Here is a 25,579-nt window from a genome sequence, read left to right as displayed (position 1 = left end):
CAAGGTTGAGTTTGATTTTGAGGCCAGTTTCTAGTATCTAGTCCTAGCATGGCGGGTCTTGGGGTTTTTGAGGAGGGAGGGGGGGGGGGGGGTTAAGAATTAGACGGTGTTTTGTTGCACGCCTTTATTTTTTTCTCGACCTTTGTATGTAGTGGAATTCTGTGTGAAACTGTTTCGGGCCCTCGACTCACTCGTGTGGACGTTACCGTGATGAATAAAGATAATGTTAGTCGGTACTTACAGTCTTCGGAGATGATAAAGGCTGCTGAAAACTCCTGGGGGTAAGTCCTGTAACTGATTATGGGATAAGTCCCTGTCAACAAGAAATAATCAAAATAGATAATTAGATGTGCGCTGTAAGATGAAGTTTAAAACTCCAAATGACTCTTACCGGGAGAAGGCTTGTTTTATTGCGTTTTAAGGGCCCCCCCCCTGGAATAAGCTCTCCCCCATTTCCTCCCTCACTTTCTTAGATACAAAGAAAACCTGTTTCATTGGCACTTTATCTATAATTTTTTAAGTTTCAACTACAGCTGAATCAGTACAGGTTAATAATTTCTTAATAAGCGTAGTCAAATTAAAGGTTTTTGAATTTATGGATCAACACAGATTTTGATGTCATCGTGCAGGATGTGGACCAGCCGGCTTTCGCTTATCCCCTTTCCCCCTCCCCCCTCACCCAAGAATGTTTTACATACTGTAGATGTGAAATTAAGTATTTCCACATTGTATCAGGGGTCATCTTCAAATTCACAAGCCACCCCCTCCTCCGTGAGAAATTTTATTGCCGTCACTTTTGATAGTGTAATACAATGATACATAAATTCAGTTTTCAATTCTGACAAAGAAAATAAGGCAATTTGTAAAGCTTACACAAGTCTGGGTAATGAATTTTTAGATAAACTGAAACTTTTCAGACATTATTCTCTGCACTCGCTTGTATTTTTATTTATAAATAATTGCACCCATCGCGAAACACTGATTCTAATTGGTCCTAGCGAGTTTATTATATCACCATGTATCTGAACTTCGACTTTTTGCATGTTATTTTAAAATAGAAACAGCGATATCAGCGATGAAAAGTCTCAAAAAAGTAAGAGGAAAAATTTTTCTCAACAACACTGAAGAACAAAGAAACCAACTTTTGGTTGGTATGAAGGCGAGAGCGACTCGTTGTAAAATTTTTATCATTTAGGTACAATGGGTAACAAACTTACATATCATGGACTACCAAATGCAAAAGGAAGTTCTTTCAATTTAAAACTGCCTTTATCTCATCGAAAAAAACCTTGCCAAAAACAAGATAGTTTCAATAATTAACGCACAGTCAATGCTCTCACAAAATGTGGAACGTCAACGTGTCAACAGCACATTGCAGTGGTTAAAAACAACGAGTTAAAAACAGATGATTCCAGAGTTCTGAGGCTAGTCGTTGTAAAACTAAAATCGAACTTGAATGTTTAATTTCAGTTTCCTTGGTGAGAAAAGTGTTCTAGAAACGGGAAATAACATGAGATGATGGTAAAAAAAGCTGTCCTCTTGTGAACATGATGAAAGAACTATGACAAAGAGAATGTATTCGCGACTCTTAAAGAAACTGTGGTAGGGCGAAGGTACTTTGAACTATACCTGCTTTCCTGGAACTTATTGTTTAGATCATCACAAATACCACATCATGCTATGGACACCTGAACAGGTTATGTGAGTTAAATGTTCGTTATTTTTCTGGAAGGTTTATAGCCAACTAAGAAATTGCTTATCATCGGCTTGTGCCAGTGGTGAAATAGCAAGTAGAAGAGTCCCCAAAACAACTTAGCACTCAGATTCGTTCCTCAGGAATGGGAGTGGGGCACCAAGGCTCCTTGATAATACGCAACGAAACACTAGTCTCCGAAGCCGAAACAGTGATGACGGACAAATTCCAAGAATCAGCAAGATTTTTTTTGCGGGATTGCTGATTTGAGCAAACAAGAAACTCCAAATAATATTTCGTTGAGGATCCGGGTGTCACTCAGCCACAATTTAAAAACCAGGCGTCATCGTATTATGAAGGACAATGGATTATTCTACAACTTCAAGTCGCTTCCGTCCGAATGTGTTGCTAGATAAATGGCAGTCGATAAAATTGTGAGAAAGACTTACATAAATGTAATTAAATGGCGCATACTCTGATCTTTAAAACCCGGTCTAACATTTCAATGGATGTCACTGTCAGTTTGTATTCGTAATGCACACGAACTTAATTATTTCTGAGATAGCGATCAAGATGGGAAAGGAAAATAGACGTAAATGACAAGAAATTATTTAAATACAACTGAATTCACCTCTTTTTTCTTTTAATAACCGGATTACCATTATGTAATGGAGGAAGTTATGAAGTTCATAAGGTCATCGATTTGAGTTTCCATTTATTCTAATAAGTATTTGGAATTCGTTCCAATCTAAATATTGTCAATAAAGTCAAGAAATAGTCGAAGCTCAGTGTCGCAGTCCATATGTTTCTATCAGGGTCTTTTTCGGGTTTAAGAGATAATTCGCTTAAGTCGAGATAACGTGCTGAGCGCTCGTTGTCGTATCGCTGAGATATTTTGGGAGGGATAAGTCAGCTATATATCCGACGAAAATGACTTTTCTGCTGTATTGTAAATCATATTAGTTCAGTGTCTCTCACCTTTAAGAGTGCTAAAGTAATTTGTCACCCTGCTTTGGATGATTTTCTCTATGATTATAGGATCATATGGTCAATTGAAGTTATTTAAGCTAAGAAGCGTTTTCCACTGTTGTATACAAAATGATCGAGTTCTGAAGTTGTCGGATGCACCATGCAGACAGATTTTAAATGAAAATTTCCAATAGTATTGCGTAACGGTCTCAGATCCCAAGATGGCGGACACATAACAAACGCGTACGGACGGTGTGATTATCATATCTTGTGAAGTCATATCCAGTGTATGGCAATGATCAGGGATCGATTCCGACAGTTATACGTTCAATAAAACTTGACTCTACAAACTGCCTAATTCCGTAAAAGTCGTCTTTTTGATATGTGCTATACACGACAAAAGAGAAATACGATACCTTTTTTATCGCTTTCTCTCGCCTTGATGAAACCCTGGAGTTAGTGCCGACTTTTTTCCACAGAAAATGGAGCGATAATTTTCAGTCAAATCTAACCATCAGGATTCAGCAATCCAGAACAACGATCAGACTCTAACCTTTTTCCCACACTTCGTACTGCGAGCGTATATAGTGCACACTTTCTCTCCAGAGGGCATGCAGAAAAGAGACATCTCACGATCATAAATTTCTCAACATCCAGGTCTGCGGCATAAGTTTAACTTTTTAGATTTGGTCTCATTGTCTATCCGATACCAATCCGCAGGAAAGTCTTATTTAAATATAAATCTACTTGTGAAAACACCGTTTCACACATGCGGTTTGGAAGTTGCTCACTCCGAGTAATGGGCTCCTGTCTGTCTGTAAAAGTTCCATTAAAGTAACTGATTGGAGAGGCATCATGGGCTGGGATATTGGGCAAGAAGAGGGAGAGTAAGTTTATTTGGGGACTGTGTAGTGATTATAAAATTCGGTTCGCGGCAAGCGCTTGAAACAGAGAGATATGAAAGACCTTTAAACCGTTTGACGGTTAATTTTAGGGTTCGTCGCACCAATTTAAGAAGCTGGCGCGATTTAACCCTACCCGACCCCAGCAGATTATTTTAAATCACTCGACACGAATCTTCGACTCGAGAGCCACGGCAGACAAGTGAACTTGGGAATCCCGTATTGAATCTGTATTCAATCAAACAAAGTTTGTGGTATTTCGTCGCATTTGCAAACGGGGGCCGTCTGGTTGGAAATTGGAAAATTTGAACATTTTTGGCGAAAACAATTTTTGAAGAATAAATCTCCCGTTATCTTTCTACATTTGAAATACGTGTTTTGTTTTTACATAAATCCTCTTACGGAATCAAAAATAGCAGTTGTTTGTTCCAACGTCCCTCTTATCCCAGAATTCAGTCCAAATTCTGGAATGTTGTCTTTTGAGGCCAGGATGCTAATGTTGTCATTTTACAGCTCCACAGTGAGTATTTCGTTCAAAGCGAAATGGATTTTGCCGCACTGGCAAGTGAAACAGTCAAATTTATGGAAATGAATATCATGGAAGCGAAAAAGACTTGAGATAATTAACAAAATAGAAGCTAAAAGGGCCAGCAGCGCCACCAGAGAACTAAACGTAAACACACTACGTTGGTCGGTATAGGGCTGGGATGATTGTTGGGGACGAAGTGATTCCATCGCCAACAGTGTCGGCTTTTTAACGAAAACTGAAAACTTGAGTACTTCATGTCACTTCTCTGAATAGAAGTGTAGTGGATGTCCTGGGAAAAGCTTAAAGATATCGCCTTGGTGTCAATCCATCAGGAACACAATTTCTGCAGCTCCTGAGAAGACGTTATGTTCGATTAACTTGCGCTTCAGGTAAACTCTGAAATTTTCGTACAATATTTTTAATAGGCAGCTAACCTATTGAGGTTTAAACGAGAAAATGATATGTCATTCTTTTAAATTTAACGTGCAGGTGAATTTGAAGTATCGAAGAGAAACAAATCGTGCCAATCGATGCCTTTTGGACTTGTCATCTTAGCTGGGAATGGCAATGAACTTTACTGAAAGCTATTTGCAAAAACTATGGCTTGTTCACTATGAATATAGAGAGTTTGATTGAGGAGCTGTGTGTAAAATGGTTCCAGAGTCATGAATGTTTTTGAGGTATTACAAAGGCTCTTGCCCAAGTATTGAGATAATAAATGTGCCAAATTGCTGTGGTGATGGAATTGAGTGGTTGTCATTTTGTCATGTACACAACGATGAATTCTGATTCAAACTCAAAGTCTCTTTTAAATTCAGTGTAGAGCATTAAGGATGCCTGTCACACTTGACACCATTGTGAAAATCTACAAAATGCTGACCAAGAATGTCACTAAAAAACTAATTCTAGTGAAGGAGTCAAAAATATTTCTCATTCGACATATTGTGCAGGTACTCAACAAAATGCTATTTTGTCAAGAATAAGAGGAGTTTTGACATGTTGAACTTTTCTTGAAATGCTTTTGTTACCAGGGTGACATCAAAAGTCAAAATCCAATTTTAGTCCATAATTGCCCCCTATAATCTTACATACTACACGTACAAGTCATGAACCAAACCAATTGGATGTATTTTGTGTTTAATTACTTTAGGTGGCAGAATATACTTAAAAAATGTTTGATTCTTTGTTGTTGTTGTTAATAATTAACAAAGAATAAACAGATGTGGCCAACCTCACTCATTGGTTGGTATGTAGAGTGGTCCAATTACTTCTTGCTAAATTTGAGCAGTTTATGAATGGTTCTAATGATGATTACTGATGATAACTATTTTACTAATGACCTCCTCTTCTGATGGTCCAACCAGAGTGTCCCCTCAATATTGAGCCTATCATGTTTTGATTACTCACAGTTAAACCCCATCAAGGCCTTCATTAACTGGTTTGCAAAATTTTAAGTCAAATAAGGACTTCCTCTACATGTGAAATGCGATAATTGTTTTTACAGTTGACATCAGCTTTAACCCTTTAACTCCTAAGATCTCATTAGTAAGGAGAAATTCTGTCTTGGTCACACATGGGAGTTAAAGGGTTGACTACAATTATGAAACTGTACTGTCTCTCAGTTTGAATTCAACACCCATAGCATCACTAAACAAGTGTAGAATACAAATTAATAGCAGGCACCTCTTGATATGTACATAATTGTATTGCCAAGGTCTGAACTCCATTTGGTTTGAACAAATCAGTTAGATATTGACTGTGGATCTTTTAAGTTGTGCATCAGTAATTTAAGCTGTTAAAGCCATCTATATTTATTAGTATCTTTAATATCCATAGACTTGGTTAGAAAGTGACAGCTGTAATTTATGGTGGCTTCAATTGTGACCAATGTAATGATTTGTTAAATAATTTTCTGATCTTTAAATATAGGTTGGTTCAACTTTTATTATCACTACCACTGCTGGCAGCACATATGAGACATGGCACTGGGTAAACTTCATGGTTGGATCATGCCTGTAATTTATGGTACAGGAGTCTAAAGTTTTGTAATTGACACACCTATGCTATGTCACACTGTGCATATTTACAAAGACAATATTTATTTCTTAATCCTTAGCCTTGCAACCAGGAGCAAGATGAGCCAGGCTTACATATTCTGAGAGTGTCTTTATAGTTTGATATCATCTTCTCAAGTCCCTGAGTGGCTTTTAAGAACATTTGTGTAGGGGGAATTAAAAGAATTAGAAGTAGTTCCTCCTCCCAAGGTTTCTTCCATAAGCCTGTTTGGCTTCTGAAGCCAAACTGTTTAAGATATTAATGTACATGTACCTTTTTCATGGGGGCTGTGTTAAATGTTTTGAAATACATTAAATGTGGCTGATGATTGCTCCTATACACAGACATTTAATTATTTAATGCCAACACCTTAATTATGACTATCATTGATGTCACTTTCTTTAAGAAGAAGGAAAAGAGTAAAATGCTTTGGATCATACCATGATGACTTGTGTATTTTTGTCAGTTCCATTAAAAATGTTGACTATTAAGCAAGAAAGCTGGCTTGGGAGAAAATGTTACCATTCAAGGGTAAATAATGTACTGCAAAACTTGTGTCAAAAGAGCTGGGCAGTCTAGATCAGTGTATAGGAAGCTAAGCTAAAAGTGATAAAGCTGCTACAGGAAATACCTAGATCAGTCTTTTGGTCAGCTGGCAGTTCAAATGCTTTCTCCCAGGAGGGCAATACTGATCACTGTCTAGGTAATGAGGAGAGAATGCACCTTTTTCTGATTACAGTAACAACCAAAGGGAAAATTTGTGAATTTCGTTTAGGATATTGTGCATGCATTCTTTCAATCTTAATGCATGGTAAGAAAATGTTGATTTCTTCCCCAACTAGAAAATCAAGTATTGTTAACATCATCATGTTAATTACATCTGTAATTAATGTTAATTAAAATCATTTACTTTCAAAGTTTTCATTGACTTTTGGCCTTGGTTTTGCTGAGAGCTACATGAAAATTTAGCCAATGTAAATAAACTAGCTCATTTAATGACTGACTTTAGACTCATGTTCCATTTTATTGAATTGTGTGTATATAGCTGAGTGCTTAGGATGCATCTTGCCTTCAAGCTAGCTTCTGTGTCAATTTTCATGCATATTAGCTTAATGGCTTTGTAATTCAACTTGAAATAAGAAGGTGGCAAATGCAATTTTAAAATTGTTGAAATACAAAACACAGTGGCTGTGTTTAGTCGTTGGAAATGATGGTGGAGGCTTGTATTTTGTATCTTGATATCATTATAAATGAAAAGTAATGGCTTAAAAGATATTTCCTCCCCAGGCAAATTGAAATAGAAACTTATTCAAATTTTGCACCAATCTAAAAAGTTGTTGTTGTTTTTTTTGTGTCATTTGAATGACGTAAATTGTGTTCCTTCTCTTTGTTAAAAAATCAGAAATATTTTGAGTCCATTAGTTTGAGGAATTAAAGTGCTATGTTTAATTTGCCATTACATTTATGCTGTATGTATTTGTGTTGAACAGGAGATTACAATCAAACTAATACATGTTTCTCTTGATCATCCAATAGGGTTTTTTTCTTAATGAATAATATGATGATACTGATGTTATTAACAGTGCAAGGTGATATCGTCCAAAAGATAGCTACTAAGCTCAATGATTGATTTAGACTAAAAAATATAAAATAATTTTTACCCAGGGTATCTATGTTCACTACCTATTTAGCATCAGTCTCAAATCATCAACTTGCATGCCTCAAAAGCTACTGGTGCATTTATGCATACCTTAACCTTTCCAAACATAAAAGGGTTTGACAAAACAGAATTCTATTCCCTTATATATGTATGTGGTGTATCTTAACAATCCTTTATATATCATTGTGGCTTTTTGCTTCTAGAAACTGAAGCATCTTCGTGAACATTATTGTGAATTCAACACAAATTTAATTTATGTGTGGCTGACACTGTCATCATGAAACTGTTTCTTGTTGCAGGAATAGCTATGGAAAATGAATGATTATTAAAGAGTTAATCAATCACATTGGCCAGCAGTAGTCTTGGTAGCCATGATTCCCTTTATCATTCATAACTCTTAACAAGCTTTCATTTGTTGAAATGAAATTTGTCAGCTGTTCACAGAAGCTCACAAGAAATGAAAATGCAACATATGGGGATTTCCAGCAGGAATACTGATGTACCACTAAAATTAATAAATGGAAAGGGTGGTGAGGAGGTAATTTAACAGTGGACATCATTAGTAGGTTGTGAATGGGTTAACTAGGGGTTCAGTTATGATGAACATTAACAGGAAAGAAAGTGGAGTATCACAATTATTTGCTTTGATAAGCATTTCTGAAATGTGTGTGTTAATCCATTCAAAATGTACATGTATGTACCCTGTCAAGAGAGGTTCTCTTGACTCTGTACATGTGTATGGCTCCCAACAGCTTCCACAGCTTTTTGTGGGCATGGTATCAGAGAACAGATTGAAAAGAATGGTGTTGAGGTAGACACCACTTAAAAAGTTACAGGAAAAGCTTTTGACCCCTCCATTTTATTGTCTGCCAAGGGATTACAACTATGTGACTGGTGGGCTGTCCTATACCTCTCTAGAAAACTAGTGAAAATTATGTTCTGAAGCAAAATTGCTTTTTCAAAAAGCGAAAATGTTAAGGCATTGTAAAAGAATGGTGGGTAAATTCAGTAGAATTCGATTTGTGTTATTTTTGTGAAAAACCTTGTTTTGAGATGAATTAATTCAATAAAGATATAATTTGAAAGAATTCTATCCTTCTTTGTTTATGGATCGGAGTGAGTTTAATAACGACGACCTCGATGATGTATAGTCGAGTCAGCGATGCTTCACATTTGAAGCCAAAATTATACTAATTAACTGCGTTCTCGGATGTATTACGTAGCTAAGTTTACTTAAATAAATGCTGTTACGATATAGGTGTTTTATAAGAATTTCAGCTCGCCGTAAAATAGTGAAATAACTTTCAGAGAAGTGTAATAGTAGCAAGACTAATGGCGGATCCGGACGACAAAAAGCGATAAACGTAACATTTGAGTGTAAATATTATATTTCTTAGTGCGTGAGCGGGCGGTTTTCTACAAATCTTGCGATCTCATTGGTACCGAGAGCGGACAGTTTCCTCTCGTCCGGCCTGCTCACAGCGCGCGGTATCCAATCCTTTGCGTGTTGAGTCGCTTAGAGCGCCTAGCGGCTTTTATAAGGAAATGTTTCAGTCACGACATTTAGCCGATAAATAGTTTATCAATCCTCTCTCTCTCTCTCTCTCTATTTATCTAAAATCAATTTGGGTTCTTTTAAAAAATTGGTTTCGAAATGAATTTTGTGGTAGCAAATTATGAGTTATTAAATGGGTTGTCGCGGGGCCAAACAATCGTTTGTAATTTAATGATCCTTCTCAAAAAGCAACTGAAAAAAAATAAAAACACGAGGTACTTCTTCACAATTACAATAAATTAAGTTTACTTTCTGAAATCGGCAAAACAGTTGGTTCGTTTTAAAACGCCAAGCAATTATTTGAGGTCCACGATTTGCTATAAATACACTTTCGTTGAGTCTTTGCAGGTCCGTTAAATTTTGGAAATTCTATTATAAATTTCACAACAGAAACCGAGAAAGTTAAATGATATGAGTAAACGTAGCATTAAATCCCCTTAAGTGTCTCATGTTACTTCAGTTTTTCGGTGGAAGAAAGACAAGATTTGCACACGCCATTGCGGTAAACAAACGAACTCTCACAACTTTAGAGGATACATTTGAATTTACTTAGACTTACTTTCTTTGTCACTTAAAACTGAACAGAGGTAAATCCATGTGGACTAATCGCCGATGGAAGTGATCATTACTTTCCTTATGATCACTGATTGTTTTTGAAGAAAACATCGTCATGATAGTCATGTTTCAAAGATTGCTTGGAAGCCCTTTAAATTTAACCTTTATCTCTTGACGCAAATAAAACTGTTTCGCTGAAGCCTCACCCTTTGATTTGTATCACCTCTTCTTTCTTTATTGTTTACTACTAGTTTTTTAATTAATAGCAGGTAGGATCTTGCCGTAATTGCAACCCTAAATTATTCGGGTGTTTAAATAAATATACATATTCCCATATTCGAAGAAACCTGTTTATTGCCACATTATCTAGGACTTTGTAAGCTTCAACTACAGCTGAATCGCTATAGGTTATTAGTTTCTTAATAAGTGCCCCCTCGATTGAGGGCCCTCCTTCCAATAAGCGCCCCTCCGTTCATCCCAAATTTTGAAGAAGCGCCAAGGCTATTATTCGAGGAAAAGCGTTAAATAAAATTGGTTACTTAGGTTTGGCAGAAGGGATTTTTATTGAGAATCAAGAGGAACTCGCAATGCATCAAGTCAAGATAAAATTCTTTAATAGAAGTATTACATTTCCAAGTAATTCAAGACTTCTCTGAATTTGTGAATTAACGCAGATTTCGATGTCATCGGTCAGGATGTGGACCAGCCGGCTTTCGTTTATCTCTCTTCCCCCTCCCACTTCACCCACGACTGTGTTACATGAATGCACAAATAATTATTTTGACAATCCAAAGCTCACAAAAGATTAAATTATGAATTTTTAGATAAACTGAAGCTTTTCAGACATTGTGTTATTGACCCGTGTTCATTCTCTGGTACGTGGGTTATTTTGTTTATCTATAGTTAAATATATACCCAACGTGCAAACCTGATTCTGATTGGTCCTAGCGAGTTCAGTATATCACCATAACGCGACATATCCGCGCAGTCTGCGTCGCAAAGAATTTTGTCATCTGGGAAGAAAAAGGTTATTTTTTCTGCTATTGTTCTTACGGAAATAACCAACGGAAATTCCAGAGCCTCGATGCTGATCGTTGTTAGACTTAGGCCAAACTCCAATGTTTAATTTCAATATCCTTAGCGCGACACAGTGACTGAAAACGGCAAACAACATGAGGTGTTGGTACAAAAACTGTTCCGTTGTGACTTTGATGGGAGAAATAGAAAAAAAGAGAATAATCTCCAAAGTCTTAAAAGAAAACTGCGGTAGCACTTAAGTAATTCTCATTTTTATAACTTTCGCCTAAACGCATACTCTGAAAATGTTAAATGGCTTCCTTCGTGGTAAATTGTTGGAAAATATTCCATCCATTCTTTCTTTAGAATGTTTTCGGTGCCTAGCATATGGTAGGGTCAGTCACAGTGGGTTTATATCAACCTGGGCCCTCATTGAATCAAGTGACACACGTCTTTGAGAAAGAGATTATAGACTCTTGCTTTGTAAAATTAAATTAAACCCTATGCTTTCTAATGTTTAAAACCTTACTCAACCCTTGGCTAGTTTCCAACACCGAAGCAGTAATGACGGACAAATTCTAAGAATCAGCTAGTCTTTTCGCCGGATTGCTGATTTAAGCAAACAAGGGACTGCAACTAATATTTCGGTAAGAACGAGTCTCAAGCAGCCACATTTTAAAAACAAATGTATTATGAATGACGATGGAGTTGCCGGCTGTTTGAATTCTCTAATGTATAATCGCAAATCGCTTCCATTCAAATGCGTAGCTAGATAGATGACAGTCAGTAAAAATGTGAGAAACACTTGCACGAATATAAATGGCCTATAAAACTTTGTTGGATATTAAGAAGCCTAACCTTTAAAACCTGGTCGTCCAATCTTACAATGGATGTCACTGTCAGTTTATATTCGTACTGCACCCGAACTGAGTCTGAGACAGTGTTAAAGATGGGAAAGGAATTTAATTATACTTAATTTACTTGAGATTATTCAAATCTAACTGAATTTATCATTACGAATTCCTTCCTAGTTGTGATTATTTCGGATATACTCAATAAACGCTCGTTGTCGCACTTATTTACTTCATTTTCTCATTTTCCATAAAAAGCAAAAGGTCAACTGAAAATAGATCACAAAACGCTAACTGATTCGATGTACTTATTAAGAAATGTAACAGGATATTGAAAAGCGAAACAATATAAAAGGAATTTACGTACCGACATTAGCGGCTCTAGTTCTCAGGAGAATATCCAACACGTGCGTTCACCAACTCAACTTATCGTTTACTAATCAAGTTTGATATACTGTTATACGATAAACATCCTGAAGTCACGGTAACACTTTTAATGATCGGGCTGCCATCATATATTACAGTAAGTTATAGAATTCAGGTCGTCGATTCAAATTTCCATTTACCCTGAAAAGCTTTTCGGATTCGTTCCAATCGATATCTAAATATTTTCACTAAGACCAAGAAAAGGAAGGAAGCTCCGTGTAGCAACATATAAATCGCGATAACGTACTGTGCGCTGTTTGTCATATCGCTGAAACGATATTTTCGGAAAGATATCTCGGCGATTTATCGAAAGAAAGTTATTTTTGCGTTGCACTATAAATCACCTGAGTTGAGCATCTCTTATCGTTTACTGCCCTGAAGTAATTTTTTGCCCTTTGGGCTTTTATCTCAGTTATTTTATGATGCCTTTTAATTTGCCCCTATCAAGGAGACTTCTTATTTAACTGCGGCACAAACCATGTTCAAATTTTCCATGTAGTGCACCTTTTGTGTTTTTAATTGAAGTTCATTAAGCTAAGAGGCCTTTTCCACTATTTTATATAAAATCTTTTAGTTCCCAAGTTGTCGGACAGAGAATTATGTTCAGCTTTCGAGGCTGACGTCGTTCAAGAGAGATTTCTTACGGACAATTTTAAAAGTGTAGCGTAACGGTCTGAGGTCCCAAGATCGCGCAAATAAAGAAAACGGATTTTGTGGTTATCATTTCTAGCGATAGTTAAATCCAGTCAAGAGGATATCAAATGTATATACTATTGAGCCCATGTATGCTTACAATCAGCAATCGCTTCGGAAATTCTCCGTTCAATAAAGTTTGGCTCTAAAAACTACAAAGTTCCGTAAAAATCACGATTTTGATATGCTTTCTACACCTCAAACGAGAAATACGTTACATTTTTATCGATTTCTCTTGATGAAACCTGAAATACGTGTCAGGTTTTTTCACATAAAAAGGAGTCAGTTCCGGGCAAATTTAACTGTCGGGATTCAACAATCCAAAACAACGACCAGGCTCTAACTTTTTTCACACAGTTCGTATGCATGCAGGAGAGAGACGTCCTACGATCATAAATTTCTCAAAATCTATTACAGAACAGAGCTCATATCATATGGTAAGTCGAAAATATTTTAAAACAATTCAGTTTATAGCCATTCGATATTTATCCTAGATTGCTCAAGAATACCCCAGAAATGGAAACTCGGGGAAATTATAACCAGTGACCACCTTCCATCCACTGGATCTTGTGATGTTGATAAATAACAAAGCCTGAGTAAAGGCTTCATTTGCTCTCTTGATAGAAATCATGGAGTTTTCCCATCAATGAAAAAACTATTTCGAATATATTAATAGAAGGGTGGTGAGTCTTTAAGACCAATGAGCAAGCTTGTTATTAAGTTCAACAAAGCTTGGTCCTAAATTAAATTAAAACAAAGAGCGAACATAACTAAATCATACCCAACACAACACATGTTTTCCGCAGACTAATTTCTTTGACTGACTCGTTATTGCCCTCAAAGCAGCAAAAACGACCAGTTATTGGATTCGTTCGCAATAACAACAATGTTTATCAAAATGACGAAGCTCGCACCCTGTCATTTCAGTGCCTGATGCGAGGCCTTTTATCCTCTAATAAAAAAGGCGGTATGCGCTAGCTTCCTCTGTTTGAAGGGAACATAGGTTAGAGCTGAAACTCTACACCCTTAGTGAATTTTGTGCGTGGGCATGGCTTACCGAAATCAGGACTAAGGGCGGATCCGGATGACAAAAAGCGATAGACATAACAGTAGAGGGCACATTAAGCTAAATATCAAATATTGATTTTTTTTTTCTCAGAGTGTGAGCGGGTGGTGTTCTACAAATCCTGCTATCTGATAGTTAGATGTGCGCTGTTAGATGAAGCTTAGAACTCCAAATGACTACTGACGGGAGAAAGTCTCCCCCCCTCCCCTCTCATAATAATCATTTCCATTTATTAGCCACTAACGATATAGTACTTATACAGGTTTAAATTTCGTGAGGAGGGGAGGGGGGGAGAGGTGGATAGGTGGATAAAGAATTAGATGGCGTTTAATTGATCGCCGCGTGATTTGTTTTTCTCGACTGATTGTACATTTTCCAGGTGAATTAGTGAAATTCTGCGTAAGACTGTTTCAGGCCCTCGACTCACTCGTGTGGATGTTACAGTAATAAATAAAGATTATGTTTGGCAACAAGAAATAATCACATCAGATAGTTAGATGTGCACTGTTAGATGAAGCTTAGAACTCCAAATGACTACTGACGAGAGAAAGTCTCGTTTTATAGCGTTTTAAGCGGCCTCTCGATAAAGCCCGCACCCCGCTCCCCCCTCATCATCGTCATTTCCATTTATTAGCCACTTAGTATATAGTATTTATACAGGTTTAAAAGTGTGGTAGGGTGAGGTGACCTCCCAGAAACCATCAGGCTTATAGGGGAAGCCACCAAGGTTGTCAATATGTTTGTAATTAAGTTGTGGATGTGGATGTGCGTGCGGCTCGGCCAATCCGAACTTATTTCATTAAAAAATGAATCATCTTTCTTTTTACAGTAAAAAAGTTAGTCAAACCAGTGATCGATATTAGGAGAGAATTCCAAATTTTAGGACCTTGGTAAAATATTGTAAATTGTTTAAGATTAGTGCGACAGTTATGTATTCGATAGCAATTGGCTATTCTTGTATCATAACTGAATACTTGCCTATTTCCTCCCTTGATTTCTTAGATTCGAAGAAAAGCTGTTTCTCTTGCCTTTAAAGTTTCAACGACAGCTGAATCAGTACAGATTAATAGTTCGTTAATAAGCTCCCTTCTTGATTAAGCGTCTTCCTTCCGATAAACGCCCCTCCTTTCAGCCGAAATTTTACAATAGCGCTCCGGTGCTTACTCGAGGAAATACGTTTAATAAAGTTGCATGATTAGGTTTGACGGAAGGTTTTTTTAAATTAAAAATCAAGTTGGACTCACGATGGAAATGGTCAAGATAAAATTCTGTGATAGAAATATTACATTTGCAAATAATCCAAGACTTTGCTGATCCAAGCAGTATGCAGGAGGCATGTCATATGAACTTCGTAATTGACCTCGTTCACCGTAAAGTCTCTGTGGCTTAGTGGTAGATCATTGGAGCGCGGAATCCGAAGGTCTTGAGGTTCGATTCCTCATGGGGACTCAGAATTTTTTCTTTGTCCCACGCTCATGACAAGACGAAATTCTCTTCGAATTTCTCCAATCAAAGACTTCTCGGAATTTTTGGATCAACACAGATTTTTATATCATCGTGCAGCCTGTTTTCGCTCATCCCTTTCCCCTCCCCCCTCACCCACGGCTGTTTTACGTAATGTAGCTGCGCAATTAAGTATTTCGACATTGTATCAGAGGTCATCTTCAATTTCACAAGCCAACCCCTCCTCCGTGAGAAATTTTCTTGCCGCCACTTTTGATAATGTGGTTACAATCATATACAAACAGTTTTAAATTCGGACAATGAAAATAAGGCAATTAACGTTATCTAAAGCTTACAAAAGGCTATGTAATGAATTTTTAGATAAACTGAAACTTTTCAGACATTATCCCACTGATCTCTTTGCATTCGCTTGTATTGTTATCTATAAATAATTACACTCATCGTGGAAAACTGATTCTGATTGGTCCGAGCGATTTTGTTACATCACCATAAATTATTCAAACAAGTTTACCATTATAGTGAAACATACACATGCAATCTGCATCGGAAAGACTATGTTTTCCGCGAGGACAAAAATTCTATTTTTCTGCCGTTTTGCTTTGGAAAATTTATCATCGTAAACTGAAATTCGCCTTTGCATGTCATTTAAAAATAAAAACAGCGATATCAGAAATAAAAAGTCTCAGAAAAGTAAGGGGAAAAAAGTTTTCTCGGCCAAGAACAAAGAAAACAACTTTTGGTTACTATGAAGGCGAGAGCAACCTCGGCATCAGTTCAACAAAAGAAATTGTGAAATTTTTATCATTAAAATACAATTGGACACAAATGTACATATCATAGACTACCAAAGATATAGAGGAACTCTTTTAATTTCAAACTGCCTTTATTTCATCGAAAAAGCCTTGCCATAAACAATTACAAGATAGTTTCTGTGATTAACGCCTAGTGAATGCTCTCACAAAATGTGGAACGTCGACGTGTCAACAGCACATTGTAGTGGTTAAAACCAACGAGTTAAAAACAGATGATTCCAGAGTTCTGAGGCTAGTCGTTGTAAAAATAAAACCAAGCTTAAATGTTTAATTTCAGTTTCCTTAGCGCGAAAAAGTGTCTTACAAACGGGAACTTACATGAGATGATATTAAAAAAAAGCTGTCCTCCTGTGAACATGACAAGAGAAATATGACAAGGAGAAAGTTTCCGCGACTCTTAAAAAAAACTTTGATAGGGCAGAATAAATCTGAGCTATACGTTCTTCCCTGGAACTTAGTGTTTAGTTCACCATAAATAACACATCATGCTACGGACACCTGAACAGGTCATATGGGTGAAATGTTCGTTATTTTCTGGAAGGTTTATAGCCAGCTCCTAAGAAATTGCAATAATGTTTATTATCGGCTCGGCCAGTATTAGTGGTGAAATAGCAAGTAGATGAGTCTCCCAAACAACTCAGCAATCAGACTTGTTCCACAGAAATAAGAGTCGTGCACCAAGGCTCCTCGATAATACGTAACGAAACACTCAGCACACTCAGCAATCTCGAAATAGAAAGTCGCAATAGGGTTTACGTCGGTGGTCAAACGGCGGAAAACTAATCAGTGATTAGGGCCAGATATATTGTAATCGAAAACTTATTATATTATACTCTTGAACGTGACCCATGAAAACGAAATATCATGCCCAAAACTATGCTCCCGTTCTTTAAACTCCCCTGCTCCCCAGGCCTCCCTCTCCCTGCCACCGAGGGATAAAATTAAATTACAAAATGTAAAAGGTGGCTTACTGCAACTTCACACAAAAGAGATCATGTTATTGGACCAAATTCCTTGTCCTCACTTATTTATCTCTTTTTGAATGCGTGAGGTAGTAGCTAGGCCTTCAATAACAGAGAAGTGGTAGAAACGGTATTTGAGACGTTTATGCTAAAAACGACCCTGAAAACGTTATTGTAAAAGTGCTAGAAACGCAGTTTCACGTATTTACTCTCAAGAATTTTCGTAATTATGCTGGAATTATGCTTCATCCTGTCTGACTAAAGCAGTACACCCATGATTATGACGGCATAATTTATCTGAGCCTATCTGTCGAACGGTTTCAATTAAGGTCTTTTTCATTATTTTTACTGCTTGTCATAAACAGTTCTAGATCTCGAGAACTCCTTGGATCTGAAGGCTGAAAAGTCAGTCTCCAAATGTTTCCAAATATACTCATTTACAAGTCATTATCAGTATTATAATTTTCGCTCAAAACATAATACTCTTAAAATGTTAAATGGCTTATTTAATTGAAAATGGTTGGGAAACACACCATCCTTTCGCTCTTTAGAATGTTTTCTGCGCCTAGCATATGAGAGAATCGTCGGAGTGGGTGTTTATCATCCCTATTGCGATAACGTGACACATGTCTCTGGGATTAAAATGAAACGTAATGCAATCAATTTTTTTAATTTTCCTAGCCTTTGGCAAGTCTCCAAGGCCGAAACAGTCATGACGGACAAATTCCAAGAATCAGCAAGTTTGTTTTTGCAGGATTGCTGATTTAAGGAAACAAGAAACTCCAACTAATATTTCGCTGAGGACGGCTGTCAACCAGCCACAATTTAAAAACCATTAAGTGATATTTCGCTTAAGTCGACATAACGTGCTAAGCGCTCTTTGTCATATCGCTGTAGAGATATTTTGGGGATATAAATCAGCTATATATCGGACGAAAGTTACTTTTCCAGTGTACTGTAAATCACCTCAGTTGAGTGTCTCCCACCGTTAAGTGTGCTAAAGTAATTTTTTGCCCCGCTTTGGGTAATTTTCTTTGTGATTATAAGATCAATCTTAATTTGACCCCCTCGCTAAGACATTTTTTATATAACTGCGGCACAAAAGATGTTCACACTAACCATGAAGCGCACCTTTTCGTGTGGTCAATTGAAGTTATTTAAGTTAAGAAGCCTTTTCCACTGGTTTATACAAAATGATCGAGTTCTGATGTTGTCGGACACACCTTTCTGAAGAGCTTGAACCATTTTAAAGGCTGACATCGTTCTAGACAGATTTTAAATGAAAATTTTCAACAGTATTACGCAACTCTCAGATCCCAAGATGGCGGACATAACAAACGGACGGTGTGATTATCATATCGAGTAAAGTCATATCCAGTGAATGGCAAAAATCAGTGATCGATTCCGGCAGTTCTACGTTCAATAAAACTTGAATCTACATGTTGCTTAATTCCGTAAAAGTCGTCTTTTTGATATGCTATATATACGACAAAAGAGAAATACGGTACCTTGTTTATCGATTTCTCTCGCCTTGATGAAACCTGGAATAAGTGTCGACTTTTTTTCACAGGAAATGGAGCGTTATTTTTCATTCAAATCTAACCATCGGAACTCAGCAATCCAGAACAACGACCAGACTCTAACCTTTTTCCCACACTTTGTACTGCAAGCGTATATAGTGCACACTTTCTCTTCAGAGGGCAAGCAGAAAAGAGACATTCACGATCATAAATTTCTCAACATCCAGGCCTGCGGCATAAGCTTAACTTTTTGGATTTGGTCTCATTGTCAATCCCATACCAATCGGCAGGAAAGTCTTGCTTAAATATAAATTTACTCGTGAAAACACCGTTTCACACATGCGGTTTGGAAGTTGCTCACTCCGAGTAATGGGCTCCTGTCTGTCTGTAAAAGTTCCATTAAAGTAATTGATTAGAGAGGCATCCTGGGCTGGGATATTGGGCAAAAAGAGGGAGAGTAAGTGTAGTTGAGGACTATTTAGTAATCATAAAATCCGGTTCGCGGCAAGCGCTTGAAACAGAGAGATCTGAAAGACCTTTAAACCGTTTGGCGGTTAATTTAAGGGTTCGTCACACCCATTTAAGAATCTGGCGCGATTTAACCCTACCCAACCACAGCAGATTATTTTAAATCACTCCACGCGAATCTTCGACCCGAGAGCCACGGCAGACAAGTGAACTTGTGCATCCCGTATTGAATCTGTGTTTAATCAAAGAAAGTTTGGGGTATTTCGTCGCATTTGCAAACGGGGGCTCTCTGGTTGGAAATTGGAAAATTTGAACATTTTTGTCGAAAAAAATTTTTGAAGAATAAATCTCCTGCTATCTTCCTACATTTGAAATACGTGGTTTGTTTTTTACATAAATCCTCTTATGGAATCAAAAATACCAGTTGTTTGTTCCAATGTCCCCTCATCCCAGAATTCAATCCAAATTCTTGAATGTTGTCTTTGGAGGCCAGGATGCTAATGTTTTCATTACACAGCCCTGCGGTGTGTATTTCGTTCAAAGCGGAATGGATTTTGCTGCAGTGGCAAGTGAAACAGTCAAATTTACAGAAATGTATATCATGGAAGCGAAAAAGGCTTGAGATAATTAACAAAATAGAAGCTAAAAGGGCGAGCAGCGCCACCAGAGAACTTAACGTAAAAACACTACGTTGGTCGGTATAGGGCTAGGATGATGTTGGGGACGAAATGATTCCATCGCCAACAGTGTCGGCTTTTTAACGAAAACTGAAAACTTGAGTAGTTCATATCACTTCTTTGAATAGAAGTGTAGTGGATATCCTGGGAAAAGCTTAAAGATATCGCTTTGGTGTCAATCTGTCAGGAACACAATTTCTGCAGCTCCTGAGGAGACGTTATGTTCGATTAACATGTGCTTCAGGTAAACTCTTTTAAATTTTCGCACAATATTTTTAATAGGCAGCTAACCCAATGAGGTTTAAACGAGAAAATGATATGTCATTCTTTTAAATTTAACGTACAGGTGAATTTGAAGTATCGAAGAGAATCAAATCGTGCCAATCGATGCCTTTTGGACTTGTCATCTTAGCTGGGAATGGCAATGAACTCTACTGAAAGCTATTTGCAAAAACTGTGGCTTGTTCGCTATGAATGTAGAGAGTTTGATTGAGGAGCTGTGTGTAAAATGGTTCCAGAGTCATGAATGTTTTTGAGGTATTACAAAGGCTCTTGCCCAAGTATTGAGATAAAAAATGTGCCAAATTGCTGCGGTGATGGAATTGAATGTTTGTCATTTCGTCATGTACACAAGGATGAATTCTGATTAAAACTCAAAGGTTCTTTTAAATTCAGTGTAGAGCATTAAGGATGCCTGTTACACTTGACACCACTGTGAAAATCAACAAAATGCTGACCAAGAATGTCACTGAAAAACTGATTCTAGTGAGGGAGTCAAAAATATTTCTCATTCGACAAATTGTACAGGTACACAACAAAATTCTATTTTGTCAAAAACAAGAGGAGTTTTGACATGTTGAACTTTTCTTGAAATGCTTTTGTTACCAGGGTGACATCAAAAGTCAAAATCCAATTTTAGCCCATAATTGCCTCCTATAATCTTACATACTACACGTACAAGTCATGAACCAAACCAATTGGATCTATTTTGTGCTCAATTACTTGAGGTGGCAGAAGATACTTAAAAAATGTTTGATACTTTGTTGTTGTTGTCAATAATTAACAAAGAAACAGATGTGGCCAACCTCACTGATTGGTTGGTGTGTAGAGTGATCCTTACTTCTTGCTAAATTTCAGCTTTTTATGAATGGTTCTAATGATGATTACTGATGATGACTATTTTACTAATGACCTCCTCTTTTGATGGATTCCAACCACAGGGTCCCCTCAATATTGAGCTTATCATGTTTTGATGGCTCACAGTTAAATCTCATCAAGGCCTTCATTGACTGGTTTGCAAAATTCTAAGTCAAATAAGGACTTCCTGTGCATGTGAAATGCCAAAATGATTTTCACAGTTGACATCAGCTTTAACCCTTTAACTGCTAAGATCTCATTAGTAATTCTTCTTACTGTCTGCCATATAGTTCCTCTGATGTTAATTTTGAGAATTTGGTATTGGATCAACTAATAATCCCCTAATTAATATTTTCCTTTATTTTCATCACTTTTCTGCTTAATATTGTATTGATATTGTAAGGAGAAATTCTGTCTTGGTCACACATGGGAGTTGAAGGTTTATTATGAAACTGTTCTTTCAGTTGGAATTCAACATGCATGGCATCACTTAAAACAAGTGTGGAATACAAATTTATATCAGGCACCTCTTGATATGTACATACTTGTATCACCAAGGTCTGAACTCCAATCGGTTTGAACAAATCAGTTAAATATTGACTGTGGGTCTTTTAAGTTGTGCATCAGTAATTTAAGTTGTTAAAACCATCTATATTAATAGTATCTTTAAAATCCATTGACTTGATTAGAAAGTGACAGGGAGGTGTTACCTGTAATTTTTGGTGGCTTCAATTGTGAACAAACAGGTTTAACCATTTTGTCAACTAATTTTCTGATCTTTAAATATAGGTTGGTTCAACTCTCCTAACAAATGTCTGTATGATATTATCACTACCACTGCTGGCAGCACATAATTATGTGGCATTGTACTGGGTACACTTCATGGTTGGATCATGGCTGTAATTTATGGTACAGGTGTCTAAAGGTTTGTAATTGACACACCTATGCTATGTCACACTGTGTATATTTAGAAAGACAACATTTATTTGTTAATCCTTAGCCTTGCAACAGGAGCAAGATGAGCCAGGCTTACATATTCTGAGAGTGTCTTTATAGTTTTATATCATCTTCCCAAGTCCCTGAGTGGCTTTTAAGAACACTTGTGTAGGAGGAATTAGAAGAAGAAGTACTGCACTCAATGAGTAGTGTGGTTCCTCCTCCCAAGGTTTTTTCTATAAACATGTTTGGCTTCCGAGGCTAAACTATTTTAGGTGTTAAAGTACATGTACCTTTTTCATGGGAGCTGTGCGAAATGTTTTGAAATGTTTTAAATTTTGCTGGTGATTGCTCCTATAAACAGACATTTAATTATTTAATGCCAATACCTTAATTATCATTGATGTCACTTTCTTTAAGTAGAAGGAGAAGAGTAAAATGCTTTGGATCATACCATGATGACTTGTGTATTTTGTCAATAACAACAACAACTAGCTTTATTACCAAATTGAGAAGTTAAACTTAATTTGCACACATAATATATTAATACAAAAAAAGGTAACATTTACTCAGAATAACTGAAAAGCTAATCCAGCTGAGTAAAAGTAAATAGTGTTTAAATATAGGACGTAGGTTGGCACTAAAGCTCGAGCAAAGCAAATTATTGGTCAAAAAAAAAAGAGGACAAAAAATAAATTTTAAAAAATCAGATAAAGAAAAAAGAAAAAGAAGAAGAAGAAACCAGTTGAAAACTCATGAACAGTAAGACTGTAAGATGTTTAATTTGACTTTGTTTTTAAATGTTTTAAGGGGGAGGTGTTTAATGCTTTCGTCAAGGTGATTCCAAACATTTACAGCTGCAAAGCGAATGTTGAATTTACCATAGTTCAATTCCATTAATTTGTTGACTAAAGCAAGAAAGCTGGCTTGGGACAAAATGTTACCATTCAAGGGTAAACATTATACTGCAAATATTGTGTCAAAAGAGGTGAGCAGTCTGGATCAGTGTAGGAAGTTGAGTGATAAAGCTGTTACATGAAATACATGTACCTATATCAGTCTCTTGGTCAGCTGGCAGTTCATATTCTTTCTCCCATGTGAGCAATACAGATCGCTGTCTTAGTAAAGAAGAGAGAATACACCTTTTTTTCTAATCATAGTAACAACCAAGGGGAAAATTTGTGAATTTCATTTAGGATGTTGTGCATGCATTCTTCCAATCTTATTGCCTGGTAAGAAAATGTTGGGTTTTTTTCCCAACTAGAAAATTAATTGTTGTTAACATCATCAAAATGACAGCAACCTATCTTTTAAACCATTCAATTTCAAAGTTTTCATTGACTTGTGTTGCTGAGAGCTACTTGTAACTTAAGCCAAGGTAAATGAACTAGCTTATTTCATGACTGAATATTAGACTCGTGTTCAATTTTGTTGAATTGTGCGTATAGCTGAGTGCTTAGGATGTGTCTTGCCTCTAAGCCAGCCAAACCACACCACTTATTGTTACATTATTTTTGCAGTTTTTTTGCCTGAATTTTCCTTCCAGCAACAGGAGAAATTACTAGTAACTCTAAAGTAAATCCAATCATACATGATTCAGAGGACAATTTTGATATTACATAATAATATTACTAAAAGACAGAAAGCTTTTTGTTTTGTGAAAATGACTGCATTCCATTCATTTTTTTTCTGACAGTGAATGTTCTTTATTCCTGTCCTGAAGTCATTTTATAAAATGGAGTACAGTTTACAGCTTGTGATTTAATGATAAGCTGTCCAAGACTGGGGTAAAAAATTAATGTTGCTCACAAGTGATATTCAACTTTCATTCATACCAGCTTAAATGGCTTCTTTGTAATTCCACTTGAAATAAGAAGGTGGCAAATGCAATTAATTGTTGAAATACGAAACACAGTGGCTGTCTTTAGTCAATGGAAATGATGGTGAAGGCTTGTAGTTTGTATCTTGATATTGGTCTTAATAAAAAATAATGGTGTAAAAGACATTTTCTTCTTGGGCAAATGAAAATAAAAACTTATTCAAATTTTGCACCAATCTGTGGGTTGTTGTTTTTTATTTCAGTTGAATATCGTAAAGCATTTTCTTCTCTTTGTTAAAAGATCAGTAACATTTTGAGTCTATTAGTTTGAGAAATAGTACTGTGTTTTAATTTGCCATTATCATTTTGTATGCTGTATGTAAAAATTGTGTTCAATAGGAAATTACAATTAAACCAATATATGTTTCTCTTGATCATCCAATAGGGTTTTTTTCTTAATGAATGATATGATACTGATGTTATTAACAGTACATGCTGATGTTGTCCTACAGGTAGCTACTACATGTAAGTTCAATGAGTGATTTTGACTAAAAATAATAAAATGCAGTATACCCTCATATATCTCTGTTCACTTCCTATTTAGCACTAGCCTCAAATCATTAACTTGCATACCTCAAAAGCTACTGGTGCATGTATGCATACCTTTTCCTTTCCAAACACAATAAGGATTTGAATTAAGAAACATAATTCCAGTCTCTTTATGTATCTGGTGTTATTTGACAATCCTTTAAAAATCATTGTGACCCTTTACTTCTAGGAACTGAAGCATCCTCATGAACATCATCGTGTATACAACAAGAGTTTAACTGATGTGTGGCTGAAACTGTTATATCATTGCATTATTTTCTTAGTATTTTTTGTTGTATGGAAAATGAATGATTAATAAAGAGTTAATAAATGACATTGGCCTGCAGCAGTCGTGGTAGCCATGATTTCTTTTATCATTCACAACAGTACTGTTAACAAGCTTTCATTTGTAAGGCTGGCTTCTTGATGGAATTTTTTTGTACTGTTCTTAAGAAGTGTTTTATAAATTGGGCTTTCCTCAAGCTGCCAGGGTGTGGCAGTCAAATCAACTGGAAAAATTCTTGAACTTATCAACAAAAATCATTAATCATGTTTTTTTTTTCTTTTGTTCACTCATTTACTCCCTGAGTGATTGATATGTGACTTCTCTTTACAATTGTGACAGGTGAGAATTTCCAGCAGAAATACAGATATACCACCAAAATTAGTAAATGAAAAGTGTGGTGAGGAGGCATTTTAACAGTGCACATTATAAGTAGTCTGTGAATGGGTTAACTAGGGGGTTCAGTTGTGACGATACATCAACAGGAGAGAAAGTACAGTATCACGACAATAATTTGCTTTGATGAGCATCTCTGAGGTGTGTGCTCTAATCCATTCAAAATGCACGTGTATGTACCCTGTCACAGGAGGTGTTCTTGACTATGTACATATGTGTAGCTCATAACAGTTTCCTCAGCTTTTTATGGGTGATTTATATAAATAATGAAGTGATTGAAAAGACTGGTGTTGAGGTAGACACCATTTAAAAAGTTACAGGGATTACAACATTGTGACAGGTGGGCCGTTTTACACCTAGAAAACCAGTGAAAATTATTTTTGGAAAAAAAGTGCTTTTTAAGGCATTGTAAATGAATGGTGGGTAAGTTTAGTTGAATTCAATTAGTGTCATATTTTATAAAGATATTGAAAATTTATCTTTCTCTGTATATGGATCAGAGTGAGGTTATTGATGACGACGTGAATGATGGTCGAATCAGCGATG

At 36.5% G+C, this 25,579-nt stretch overlaps 1 protein-coding gene and 2 long non-coding RNA genes across 3 annotated transcripts in view; 2 read left to right on the top strand and 1 right to left on the bottom strand.

Annotated features, from left to right (window-relative positions):
• Positions 1-237: 237 nt before the first annotated feature.
• LOC131786814 (uncharacterized) overlaps positions 238-25,579 on the bottom strand; it is a 41,392-nt gene continuing 16,050 nt past the window's right edge. Inside the window, exon 9 of the mRNA XM_066166764.1 lies at positions 238-313. Within this exon, the coding sequence (XP_066022861.1) occupies positions 238-313 (76 nt within the window). The remainder of the gene's footprint in view (positions 314-25,579) is intronic.
• Positions 4,078-8,884, top strand: LOC136283435 (uncharacterized). Its single transcript, XR_010718792.1, has 3 exons — positions 4,078-4,482; positions 6,023-7,737; positions 8,243-8,884. It is a non-coding gene; the product is annotated as an uncharacterized lncRNA (long non-coding RNA).
• LOC131769714 (uncharacterized) lies at positions 19,710-24,690 on the top strand. The gene is made up of 2 exons (XR_010718791.1): positions 19,710-20,118; positions 21,801-24,690. It is a non-coding gene; the product is annotated as an uncharacterized lncRNA (long non-coding RNA).

Source organism: Pocillopora verrucosa, chromosome 1, assembly GCF_036669915.1.
Source record: "Pocillopora verrucosa isolate sample1 chromosome 1, ASM3666991v2, whole genome shotgun sequence".
Taxonomy (NCBI): Eukaryota; Metazoa; Cnidaria; class Anthozoa; order Scleractinia; family Pocilloporidae; genus Pocillopora; species Pocillopora verrucosa.
The sequence above is the reverse complement of the archived record's forward strand: the minus strand, read 5'-3'. Positions and strand labels throughout refer to the sequence as shown.